Source organism: Malurus melanocephalus, unplaced genomic scaffold (genome assembly GCF_030028575.1).
Source record: "Malurus melanocephalus ecotype Western Australia unplaced genomic scaffold, MMel_1.1 scaffold_282, whole genome shotgun sequence".
Classification (NCBI taxonomy): Eukaryota; Metazoa; Chordata; class Aves; order Passeriformes; family Maluridae; genus Malurus; species Malurus melanocephalus.
In genome coordinates this window covers 778,319-790,926 of record NW_026623514.1, presented here as the reverse complement: position 1 = coordinate 790,926, position 12,608 = coordinate 778,319, and the positions used below count along the sequence as shown (strand labels likewise).

General features: G+C 45.0%; 1 protein-coding gene across 1 annotated transcript in view; it reads right to left on the bottom strand.

Moving 5' to 3' along the window:
- The window catches only part of ULK1 (unc-51 like autophagy activating kinase 1), a 74,288-nt gene that overhangs the window by 59,856 nt on the left and 1,824 nt on the right, over positions 1-12,608 (bottom strand). Inside the window, exons 2-3 of the mRNA XM_057376584.1 lie at positions 11,763-11,882; positions 11,629-11,670 (exon numbers count right to left, since the gene is read on the bottom strand). Of these exons, the coding sequence (XP_057232567.1) occupies positions 11,629-11,670; positions 11,763-11,882 (162 nt within the window). The remainder of the gene's footprint in view (positions 1-11,628; positions 11,671-11,762; positions 11,883-12,608) is intronic.

Sequence of the window (12,608 nt, the reverse complement as noted above, 5' to 3'; positions counted from 1 at the left end):
AGCACATATGAAGTCATCCTTTGGCTAAAGTGGGAAACCAGTCTGTGGTTAAAAGCACCAGCCCAGGGAAGAAGTACAAGAAAACCCCAMACATCATCACAAGCTTTGCACATGATGAAGCACAGAGGGAGAATTCTCAGGAGCATTCAGTGCTCATCAGCTCCTGCTGTCCTACACATAAATAGGGAAAAGCCAAGGCTGAAGAAACCCAAGASTTTCACTTTTACAGGAACTCCAGCCTCAGATGTACCAAAAGATACAAGATATGCCAGAAGTGCAAGGTGGCTCCCCAGGAAACACACTGCAGGGGGCACAAGAAGTGCCTGAAGTAGTTTTTTTGCAGCCCAGACCAAGTTCTTCACTGCCACAGAAACAGTTTTCATAGGCACTTCTTGGCTAAAGGGGCTGTGATCATTAGAATTCAGTAACTCTGCACATTAATATGTACAGTGGCAGGAGGGTTTGGGGAAATTCAGTATATTATTGCCTGTGTAGAAAATGAAGAGGAAACAGAGCTTACACAAGCCAAGTCCAGAAAATATTTGTAATAATTTATTGGCCAGCAGCTAATGYACACGGTGCAGTTTGGTTATTTTTCCACTCTACATTATTTAAAGGCTCTGCAAACAAACATCACCAAGCAAGTCATTGATTTTTGGCAGCCACTGTGTGCAGTGACCAGGGTTAAACAAGGACCTGYCCAGGCAAGGGAGATGCTCTGCTTGACTTTCCCAACAACAACATGACCTTGGTGGTTTTATCTCTTMWCWCWGSRWYSCWGWGWKAAGAGGGCAATGMCTRAAWGGRGAGAAGTCAGTGGCTCCCCCAACCATCCCCTGGCAARAGCACCCTCTGAACATCCAACCTCACCAGGCAGAACCTGCACCCACAGCAGCAGAGGAACATCCAGCAAGGGGATTTTCATATTACAGGTGCCTGTTAGCAGGGAGAACAAACTTCCCCATCTGCAGCCTCAGCATTTCAAGACCCACGTACCAGAAAGAGATTTGTAGAATTTTGCCAACAGAACCCAACATTTATTTCAARAAAGATCCCAGAAAYAAGRACCTTGTTCCACGTTTGGAAAAAGYCAGTCGAGTTTACTGTGTTTAAAATAGATTCAGCTGTCTAAAGAGACTTCTGGTTTCTCAAACAGGCTGATGGACTTCTCTCAAGCTGATTCAGCAGCAGAGACGATTTCTTGTCCTTTTTTATGCTTCACTATACTTATGATTTGTTCATTAGCAAAACAAGGAAAAAAYACTGCAAGCTAAATCTTGCAAGCTACCATGAAAACCAAAGCAAAACGCCCAACCCACTGGTTTCCACATCAGTAACAAGAAAAGTATTAGTTTGCTATATTTCTGCCGACGCTCTTGTTGAAGAAATGCTACTGATCATTTCCTCTGGACCCTTTATTCACATGTGCCAGTCCATGCAGCCAAGCCTAATCCTGTCACTAAACAAGCTCAATGAAGGGAACAGCACAGACACAACCCCTTAACTTTTCCTGTCATCACAAAGGGCAACAGTACCCCGACCATGCCCCACAATAGYAGCAGAACGCCTCTGCCAAAGGCATTAAGCTGATAATTAATCAGTCTGGACCAYTGCCTGACTTGTTCTTGCAGCAGAGGCCCCAGCGATGAAGTTACAATTTAATTGAGTGTAAAAATAGGCAACAGCCTCTGCTGTCTACAAATAACACACATCTGCTGATGGAGGACAAAGAAATGAAGAAACYTCATTTAGCAGCACACCATAAAACACCCCAAGACTGTGCTCTGTTAAAACTCTACACTGTGACATTGGGAGACATAGAGTCATGGACATTAAGACCCAACAGTCTTGTCTCCCTTTAAATTTTCTCTCCACCCATACTGGAAGGTGGCATGATCCTCTTCTTGGAAAGAGTGTGTTTAGGTGTGTCCAAAGGGAAATGTCTGGGTGTACCCACAGTTAGTCATCCTCCTACCACAGCTTAAAAAGTCTCGGAGAGGAATTTTCCTTAGAAAAATCCTCCTCTGCACTCTACCCCTGCACTCAGCCTGCCACCAAGTTTAGAAAGGTGCTCAGGAAGGGAAAAAAAGAGGAAATTTGATTACACAACACTCCAAGACTCTCTCAGCAGTGCAATGCTCTCTCCAATCTGTGTGAGACCGATGCTGTAGTAGACTCTGGGGTAAAACCAGCAAAGAATGACTTCACCTCACACAAGCATCTTCTCTAGGGCAACTGGGAGATGCAGGAGGAACACTCTGAAGATGAAGGCAGCTCCAGGACTACACCCATGTGCTGACAAGACTCCTGTTGCCTACAGTAGAGGAGCCATTGGCTCTCAACTCTCAAGAGCAGTTTTGTTGCTCTCCTGGATGTTTGCTGGCATCCCTGTCATGTTTGGTATGTGCCTCTCAGGAGATATCTCCCACGAGCTGCCCAACACTACCTCTCAAACAGCACRCAGAGATGCTGCCAGGCAAAGATAATTTGCTGCACATGGATGTTTCTAAACAGGGCCAGGACTTAACCCAACTGCACCAACACAASAGAAGCACAACATAAAGCTGAGGGTCTGACAGTGGAAGATAACTCAACACCAAYTGAAAGCTAAGCTTTTCCACTTCTTTTTTTCCTTGCTACTTCCTCCACTTGCTGCAGCAGAACCAGTGCACACCACATCCTTCTGTTTTGCCAGCAGGATCTCATGGAGCCAGTGTCCTTCTGACCTATGGTCTCCAGTCATTGCTTACTGACAAGTAGGACTGGAGTCATGAAAACAGTTCATAACAAACACAGCTTTGYTTTACAGGAGCAGGACCTAGAGAGGCCCAGAACTTCTGCATTGGCCCATGACTGCATTCTGCTTCCTTCTGAGCTGCCAGCTTGCTCTAAACAAAAATGGTTTATGGCTGGCCTTGCAGCAGGCAGATTTTTGTAGAAGTGGAAGAACCATGATGCCAAGGGTCAGCACTGCCCCATTTCAGGTACTTCTGTACTCCCTGTTGTAAAACAGATGAGTTGTTTCAGGACAGGTTGTACTTCAGGGCAGATTAAAAACAGCAGGAAAACCATTCTCTGGTACTACACAGGCTTCAGGAAGGGAGGGAGAGTATTTCCCATCCCCCTGGCAACAGTTCTAAAGTCTGCCTGCATGACATTAGAAAACAAACAGGACAACGTCATGTCCGTGGAGCTGCTCTTTGCCAGGGAGCTCACACCACCACAGCCAGACAGGAGCACTGCTGGGGAGRCAGCTCAGCCTTTYAGKGRCCTGAGAAACTTCACCATCCCTCCYTTCCACTGGACATGAGCTTCCAGCAGGTTCCTTCAGCCCCACTTGTGTCCCCAGGCAATGGCAGTGCCGGTCACAGCCCTGCTGGGCTTCACAAAGTTCACTGCTGGCCTTGACCAAAGCCCTGAGCTCCAGCACACCTGTGGGATGGCTGATGGCTGCAGTATTTGCAGAGAGCTCAGACAGGAAAACCTGACTCTTTTTCACAGGCAGACCTCTGCAGAGCAGCAACAGCACAGCACAGCTGGAGCCACCACCGAGCCTAACCACAGAAACCAAAATATGGGATTCCTGTCCTAATGGGGTACAGAAACAAAATGCTGGGTTTCACAGGTCACAGAGCTTCCAGGCAACACCAAAAACATGCACATCAGAGCAAATTAAGACTTGTGCTGCTGGAGCACTGAGAAGGAATCGTTTCTTACAGCAGTCATGTTGCTCTGGGGGTAAAAATACATCTCCTGCAGCATCTGGGCCCCCCAGCCAGCTTTTGGGGGGACACCACTGCCCAAGGACCACAAATGCAGGCCACATCTGTCTGCAGCAGGGATAACAGAACGTAGAAGAAAAAAAGAGCAGCAGAATCCTGAAAAGTCTGGACTTTCTGGCATGGGGCGGAAGGAAGTAGTTACCCCTTTGCCAATAGGCAGAATAATATCTAGAAGCTTTTTCAAACAAAAGCAAGCTCCTTTGCAAATGGCAATGCATTATGTTAATGCTATCRAGAGAGGAAACTTCAGAATTCTAAAAACAACGACAAAAATAATCAAGATCCTATTTGTTTTTCTGTATTTATTCGTCAGCTCCTTCCTGTATCACAGCCATACCATAAACTGAACATTTAAGGTTGAATTCCCCATTACCTTAAGCTCAGTCACATGCACTCAAATTAAATCCTTGCATACCTTAAAGCTGCAYTTTATGAGCCTCCCCAACGAGCAGAAGTAGAGGGGAGAGAGCTGTGGGTTGAGGTGGATGTTTCAGTTTTAATCACACTCATTGAGACAAATTCATTTATTGAGATATGAGCAAATATAAGCAAAATGACTCCGTCCCAAAGTTTAATTCTAGTTTGATTAATGTAGTCCCACTGACAAAGTTTGGAATTACTTGGTTTTTAATGGCATATACCAAACAAGGGTCTGATACTCTGCAGGAAGTTGGTTTTGTTCAGGTTTTTCGGTAGGTTTTTTTTAAGCAACCCTAAACATTAGAGGTCCAGCCTCCCTGGGATTTTCTATGGCAGCTGCATGAGTGACTGGCCTTTGCAARTCTTCTCCTTTCCATCCATTTATTTCACACTTCATTTACCAGAATTAAGAAAACAAAYACAGTTGTTACCACAAAGGTGTGGAAACAAGGAGTATAAAGAAAAAAGCAAATAAAAACAGTCTTAATTTAARAAGGGRAAAAATCCAGTTACTGGAAGCCAGAGAAACATGAGCTCAAATCTGCAGTATTTAAACAACAGAGAAATGAGTACTTTTAAACATATTTAATATGCTGGCTACAATTGCCAACCAAATGAAAAGAGCATCAAATGSAAATAAAGAGAGCAAGTCTCCTGATGGCTGGGGTGTGTGCAGGGTGAGGTGACACAGCACCCATGGGGACATGCAGAGCCCACCCCAGAGCCTCCCAGCCCTGCCTGGCACCACTCCCTGTGGTCCCCATCACACCAGCAGCTCTCAAAACCCAAGCCACCAAAACACACAGAGCCGACTGGGAGGCTCCCCTTTTCCAGATTTGTAAGATGCTTTGCTAAATGGGATCTCTAATGACTTAAAATTATGCATCTTTCATTCCCCCCACCGAAACCACACTGTCTGGTTGATCCCTACTATGCCAGCTCAGCTGACCTAATTCCTCCTGTTATTCTGATGCTAGGAGACAAGCCAGGTGCTCCTGCAGCCAGACTGAACATTATTGCCCTAAGCAACCAGTGATGCACAATTTGATTCATTTCTATCACCCCGCCTTGAAACAACCTTGCTTAGCAAACAAAMGCGGCTCTGAGATCCTCGCTTTGCATTTTGACAGCATCTCTGTGTTTATGGCAGTATTAAAGGTCTGCACATTATAAAGCAGGAGATAATGCACAATTAAAGTGCCTCTTTGCTATACACTAAGCACAGCAGAGGTTCCAAAGCTATCTATGGGCAGGGCTCGTCCCTGCATTCTGCTGTGAGCATTTGTTAATACATTTCTCAGACAGGAAACATAACATCTGAAGATAATTAAGATGCTTTCTCGTAAGCTAAGTATGTTTAGGTCTACACCTGAGAAACACTGCCTTGGAAGACCACATCACTCATGTTCATTTTTCACCAAGTCTGCCATTTGCTTCTTCTACATGAACGTAAGTAACAACAGGAAAAAAATAAATCCCAAAACACCACCCAGCCAACTWAAAACATATATATTTATTCTGAAAACAAAACCAAACCAAAAACCTCTCCTTGCCTTTGTAAAGACCACCACCTTTGCTGRGCACCCCTGTGCTTAGTTTCTCATTCCCACTGTTATCTCACTTCTGGGATGGAGACAGTTTGCTTCATGGAAGACCCACATCCCCTTCCAAGGACCAGCTTCTCTACATGTTTTGCCAAATCAAACCATCCAACTTGGATTCCTACCACCAACACCAACCCTCTGTTTGCCAGTCTGCCTGTTGYGCAAAGCTTTTCAGTTGGTATCAACAGGTGGGAAGGCAGGTGGTGCAGGAAAGTGAGAGGAGAAGGGAAGACACAAGAAAGTGAACTGYACTCTCAATTCTCCACTCAAGCTTGAGCATTGAGATGAGCTTTTGAGACACACAGGTTTATTGCAGTTTTACAGTTCAGGGGCAAGTTCAGTCCAGCCACAAAATTAAACCTTTTAATTAGGCTTTGGTTTCAGATTATAAATATTTTAAATAAACTCAAACAGTGTTTTTCCACCTGCATTTAATCCCACCCAGCCACATATTAGGAGACACCTCTTCCCATCCATCATCCAAATCTTCACCACCTTGCTTTGCYCACTGCAGCCAAATGCATTCAATCATCACAAGGATTTACAGAGTGGAAATTTTCATGGTGGAAACACTGATGGAGCTYCAAGAGCAGCAGCACAAACAGCAGCTAGAAGAGCTTTACTATCAAACTGCGAACACAACAGCCCTCCAGTTTCCGATTACTCCTGGGAAACATTCCTTAATCTGTCATTATAGTCTGAGTAATGCTACCTTCCACAGGAGCTTTGGAGGCCATTAACCACCACGTCGCCAGCTCTTCCATGACACCTTAATCATGTGAGAGGAACACAGGTATGTACTCCACACACAGCATGAGTAAAACAGTGATCATAATTTCAGAAATGTGGCAAGACAACTCACTCTAAAAAAAGCCCATGACTGAGGTCTATATTTAGTGGTCAACATTTGCTGGATGTTTCTGTGACCTGCACAGTGGGATACTCGGCTGGGGAAGCCAGCAYTAAATCAAAGTTCAATACTACAGAACTCCCAAATCTTCACAAACCTGGCCATTCTGGTCCATTAAACCCTCAAGCATTACCCTATAAAACTACTGGCAGAGGGTGGCTGGGTTTTTGCCCTTTCCCCTCCTAGCTCTAAATTAAGCCAGATCCAATCTTCAGTAAGAGTGATTCCCTTCAACAGATGCGAGGATGCTGACGGAGCAGGATAGCAGACACCCCATTCTTGTCCGCAGCACAAACAGAAAGAGGATTGCTTGGCGGGTCAGAGAGCTGCACTTTACACCCACWCACCAGGCAACCTGCCAGCTTCACTTGGGGATGGAATTAAAACAGGATTTAAGCAGGCAGCCTGACCTCAGGAGAGYGATCTCCCAGACACAGAGTGCCTCTTTAGTCATTCCAAGTGCCTCAGTGGAGCCCTGGCTCCCAAGACACGTAAACAGCAGCGCCTGAGGAGCARAAGATCCTGCGTGAGGTGGCACGAGAGGTGGCGAGGCATGAGGTGACACTGCAGCAGCACTGATTCATCCGGCATCACGCTCATCAGTGCAGAGCTGCAGGGGAGCTGAGAGGGGCTGGAGGGCACATGGAAGGACACACAGCTCCAGGGGTCCCAGGGGACAGAGGGAGGCAAGTACACAAGATGCACAGTAGCAGCTAAAGGCTCTGTGTCAGAAAAGRGTGATGGGTGCAGCCAGCACAGCACAGCACATCACAGCCCAGCAGCCACAAAACTATTGATCACAAGGACTTTCTACACAGCAGCAACACAAGGCTGTCATTACCTGGCTCTCAAGACCAGCCCAGGGTGACTGATCACTAAGCTGAGAAGTGTTTGTTCTGCCACCCGTGCCTTAATCCATGTGCACAAGAAAAACTGCACTGCAAGGACTCTGTGTTCTTTGTCTCCARGTGATACAGTCATCGCTGCAGAAATATTTTTTGGTGAGTCTGTACTAGATGACTGAGCTCAGCATTTGTCTCAGCTCATCCCAAACTGGTGAGTACAACAAGCCAACTTGTCACCAAATTGTAGAAAGCAGACCCTCAGGTGGCATAGGCTGAGCCAGAAACGTCACAGCCCGGTGTCCTGTGTGATGTTAACAGCCATGGACTGCAATCAGTCCATCCCACCCCTGCAGAAACTGGGAGGAAAAAAAAACCCCAATCACAATAACCATCTGATACCCACTCAAGCACAATCACAGCCAGGCTCCTTTAAGAAGCAAGTTCACCTCACGGCACACAACTAGGGAAAATGTGTCAGTAAAATAATCCTTGTTCTTATTTCATGCAGGGAAATGCTTTCTAATATCCAAAGCATGTCTTATGTCCAGATTTAGCAGATTTTCTGCCCTAGAACCAGCATAGGCATATATTCAACCTGGGGCAGCTGGCACAGAACAGGGAGGGAAACCCACCCAGAATCTCCCACTACCCAAAAATCTTATCTATGCATATAGGARCTTCTTCATAATGCTGCAAGTTTTCTGGGACACAGTGCTTCCAGGATTTGACAAGTTCGGGATTCCCTTCCTGTCCCACCACTGAACCCTCTCAGCTAATCAAGGTCTGATCACAGATTCAACACCCTCAGACACAAAAGAAACCAAAGCAAGCCCCCTACACCAGACCACATGTGCTAAGGTTTCCTTGTCAATGACTGTGAAGAGTTGAACTCATCCTCAGATCTTGGAGACCAGTTTTCCAAGAAACTTCATTTCCATACCAAGCCCTCATTTGGCAGAAACCATGATTTGTATCCTTGTTGCTACTAATTTCCATCTTGAGGAACAAGGTCTCATTGGTCTCATTCTCAGAGTAAAAAAGACTTCTGGTATCCAGATGTCCCTCTGGACCACTGTACTCCCCTCAACTGCTGCAGACTGGGGACCCCAGCTGCAGCCCCTCTGCAAACCAGCTGAGGTGTCAGGTAGTGCTCAGTAGCAATTAATACACCCCATACGTGGTGGAAGACAGTTTTGACTGTCKGCCAAACCTCTCCTGTGCCTAGGAAAAACCTGCACCACAGCTCCATACAGACATGAAAAGACTGCACTTTTACACATGTGATACAATAAGATTTATCCTCTTTTTGAGCAGGGGCTCTTGCATTAGGATCCTAAACTATTAACAGCACCTCTCATTAATATATGAGCACATAATAATGGGAATGTGCATATTTCATTTTGTGAGCCATTCTCATGTACTGATGCYGCTCTAAGCACTCCAGCAAGGGGATCTATAAAAGTCCAGTCACTGCGCTTTTATGCATTAAACATTCACCAGTATCATTCATTCCTAGGAAGCTTCTTATTTCGTCATTATTTATGGACCCAACATCACGAAGATCTGTGAAATGAGAAGGAACACAGCAATTTTCCTGAATTTAAAGGATAAATTAAGGGTGCCAGGATGAGAGCTTCTTGTCAGTACTAAACATCAGTACTGCAAGTGCTTGTCTGGAGCAAATCWAGCATCATATCAAAAATCTCACGTTGTGAGAGGTCTGGCTACCGTGAGTTTTTAACCAGGAAAATGCAAATTAAAGCACCATTGGGTCTAATCACTCGCTTACAGCCACTGTGGTTTCGGTAACCATTTCCTTGTGTGCGAGAAACACACGAGTAAAAGTCAGAGCCACTGGTGGCAGGCAGAGCAGAGGAAAGGAAAACACAAAAAGCAGTGACAGACAAAGCTAAAGAGYAACAGTAAGTTTCACAGGAAGTATTTTTTCTCTTTTGCTCTATGTTGTAATATAAGAATAAACCTATTTAGGAAGTTTACAAGCACTCCGTTAACAGCAAATACAGTATTTTTGAGGGTAAATACATATGCAGYTATGAATTGAATAACTGACCTGGTATCAGGGGAGTAATTAGTAAGGAAAGGTGGGCATAAGCCAGCCTTCCACTGACCTGCACTTYTACCTTTGCAGGTAATTTACTCTCACACAACTCCTAAGCATACACAAAGCAAGGCTGAACATTCAAACACATTACACACACAACATATGTGGGCTAACGGCATCAGACTGTGTGGTAACAGATCACCTCACACCACAGGAGAGTTCACACCCAATGCCCCCTAAATAATCTCATTTTGTCTAAGAAATCAAATTACCYAGGTCATCCAAGGACTCTGTGACAAAGCTGGTAACTGAACATAAATCTGGGCATGTCTTGAGCCCAGGACCACTCTCAAGTTCCCGTTTTGTGGCATCTTGCACATCTTCTTACTAAAATCTCACAAGACTACGCTGCTAAACACTGAATTGAATAAAGCTCACCACAAAAGGAGAAAAACACATCACTATTATTGTAACAGTGATGAAACTRCTCCTTTTSCACAAAATGTCTTYRAGCTGCTTCCTACTCAGCAGTAATATGAAGAAGGGACAGGAATCTAACACAAGTTTTTTAAGATCTCAATAAGCAAACCCAGCAGCATAAATGCTTGATACAAACGCAAACTATAGATCAAGTGCAGGASCAGCCACTCACTCCATCAAGTGCAAAGTTATTAAGTAAATTTAGAAGGTACAGAGAACAAAAAAAAAAAAAAATCCACCAAACCATGAGATGCAATACCCCAAGCGGCCTGTGCTCATAGGAGGCTTTCCCAGCTACTCTGCAGCACTCATCAGCCCAAAAGCTAACACTGCTTTCCCAGCTCAGCTCTGAAGGCTGGCTCAGGAGCAACGCAAAAGRTATTTCCAAGCAGCAATCCTGCTCCCTGCCAGAGCAGCCTGACATCCCCAACCATCCCCTTCTCGCCAGGCATCAAAAACTCTCCGAGGCACCTCTGGTCGGGCAGGGAGGGACACACTACAGGACACAGGGGTGACACAAGCGGACTACAGCCCCCAGCAGGCACTGCTGTACCAGGGCTGGGACTCASTGCCGGGCTGACGTGGAGGCCACCGGAGCCAATCCACGGGAGAAGRAGGAATGTCAACAAACACGGCGGCCTGCGGGACATGTGATATCAGCGACAGGGAAGGACAGTCGCGATAAGCCACGCCAGGGCCACCCGGGGGTCCGGCGGCGCAGTGGTCACTCGCCCCTTAGCCACCAACATCTCTTAAAAGATGCTCTGCATCCTGCGGCGTTACCTCTTAAAAAGCATCACGAAAATCAAAGAAAACCTGCCCCGTTATCCAGCAGGATTTAACCAAACATTCAAGAATTTAAAATTAAAAAAAAAAAAACTCGTTGGATAACGACTAACGAATAAACGAATAAAAGTCATTTGCGTTTCACAGCAGATCGGTTTTAGCCCCTCTAGATTAGATCTCCCAGGCTGACTTTGAAGGAAAAAGCAACTGTGGGAAACCACAGTAATCTAAAAACGTCTGCTGCAGTTTTTAACACTTAGTGGTGGCCACAAGGACAACAGAAAAAATGCAAATTAAAATCGTCTGGAGCTGAAGACAATCATATGCTACAAAGTCATGCTCACGCTATTTTAACATGGCCTAGGAAATTTTCTCAGGGAGGGTATCCAGACCAGAGAAAGATAATAAAAACTGGGCATGCCAAAAATAACTACTGTTAATTTTATCTCTATTTTGAAACTTAAGAGCTTCCAGCATATATTCACCACATAGTTCATTTCACTGCCTAACGTTCTGGAGTAGAAGCACCCACCTCCCAACTGCACACGAGTTATGTGGTCCAGCCAACAACTAACACATGATCTGCTCTATTTGTTTATCTTTCCCCAACTTATCAGAACACTTTTCTCCCCCCAGAATACACATCTGAACACAAACATTTGTTAGAAGCTGAAATTTCACAAACTCCATTCAATCTTTCCCAAATTTAGAATGCTTTGACATAAYTGAATGAACTTACCTGGAAGTCATACAAGGCAACGATGTTTTCATGTTTCAATTCCTAGAAAAAGAAAAAAAAAAACTACCATAAGCTAGAAGCAACAAAGGGCATACAGAACAAAGACTGAAGAAAATAAGTCAGTCTGCCTTTACCTTAAGGATTTTTATTTCCTTGCCCAGCAGAGTCTGTGATTTTGCAAGGTTCTTCTTGTTAATACATTTCACAGCTACTTCCAGCTCAGGTTTCTGAAACAGTTTGTATGTAACACAAAACAAATGTAAATTTCACCATTCATTCACATTCGCATAAGCAGCCTCTCAASAGATTACAAATGCTACTGAAAGAAGTGTCTCGAAGCACCGGTAAAGGCCTCTCACTTCACATCCTAATGCCTTCTCCTTACTTGTACAGACTTGCCCTTTCCCGAWTTATGCTTGTCAGCCCAAGGAGAAAAGCCCAAGGTTTGGGTTTTTGTTACTACTTTATACAATGATTATCCTCTTATTTAATCACTAGAAATAAACGCACTGTGGGAGCCATGGCTTATCCAAAGCACTAATGATGGAAAATCCACTGCCGGATTGGTTTCCTTTTATTTACCAGTAAGAAATTTCTCCTCCTCCTGGTAAAATTAATTGGAGAAGACTTCATACACAAAAAAAAAAAAAACCCGAACAAACTAAAGAGCTCCCTTCATAGACAGCGTGTGGGGTATTTTTTGCCCTTGTTTTGGAGGTGAGGACAGGTTTTGGGTGGATCTGTGGTCACCCCACAGGCAGCTGACGGCCTCCCAGCCCCAAGGTGAAGACACCTGCCGGGACACACGSCTGCTCCCAAAGAAACTCTAAGGAGAACAATAATAAATAACAATAAACACTCCAAGCCCGGGCTGATGCCCAGGCTGGTAACAGCCCCCCGCAGCCGGCGGGGATGCGGTGACCGCGACGCGCTGCCCCCAGCTCGGCCCAGACCAGGAAATAAATAAATAAATAAATAAA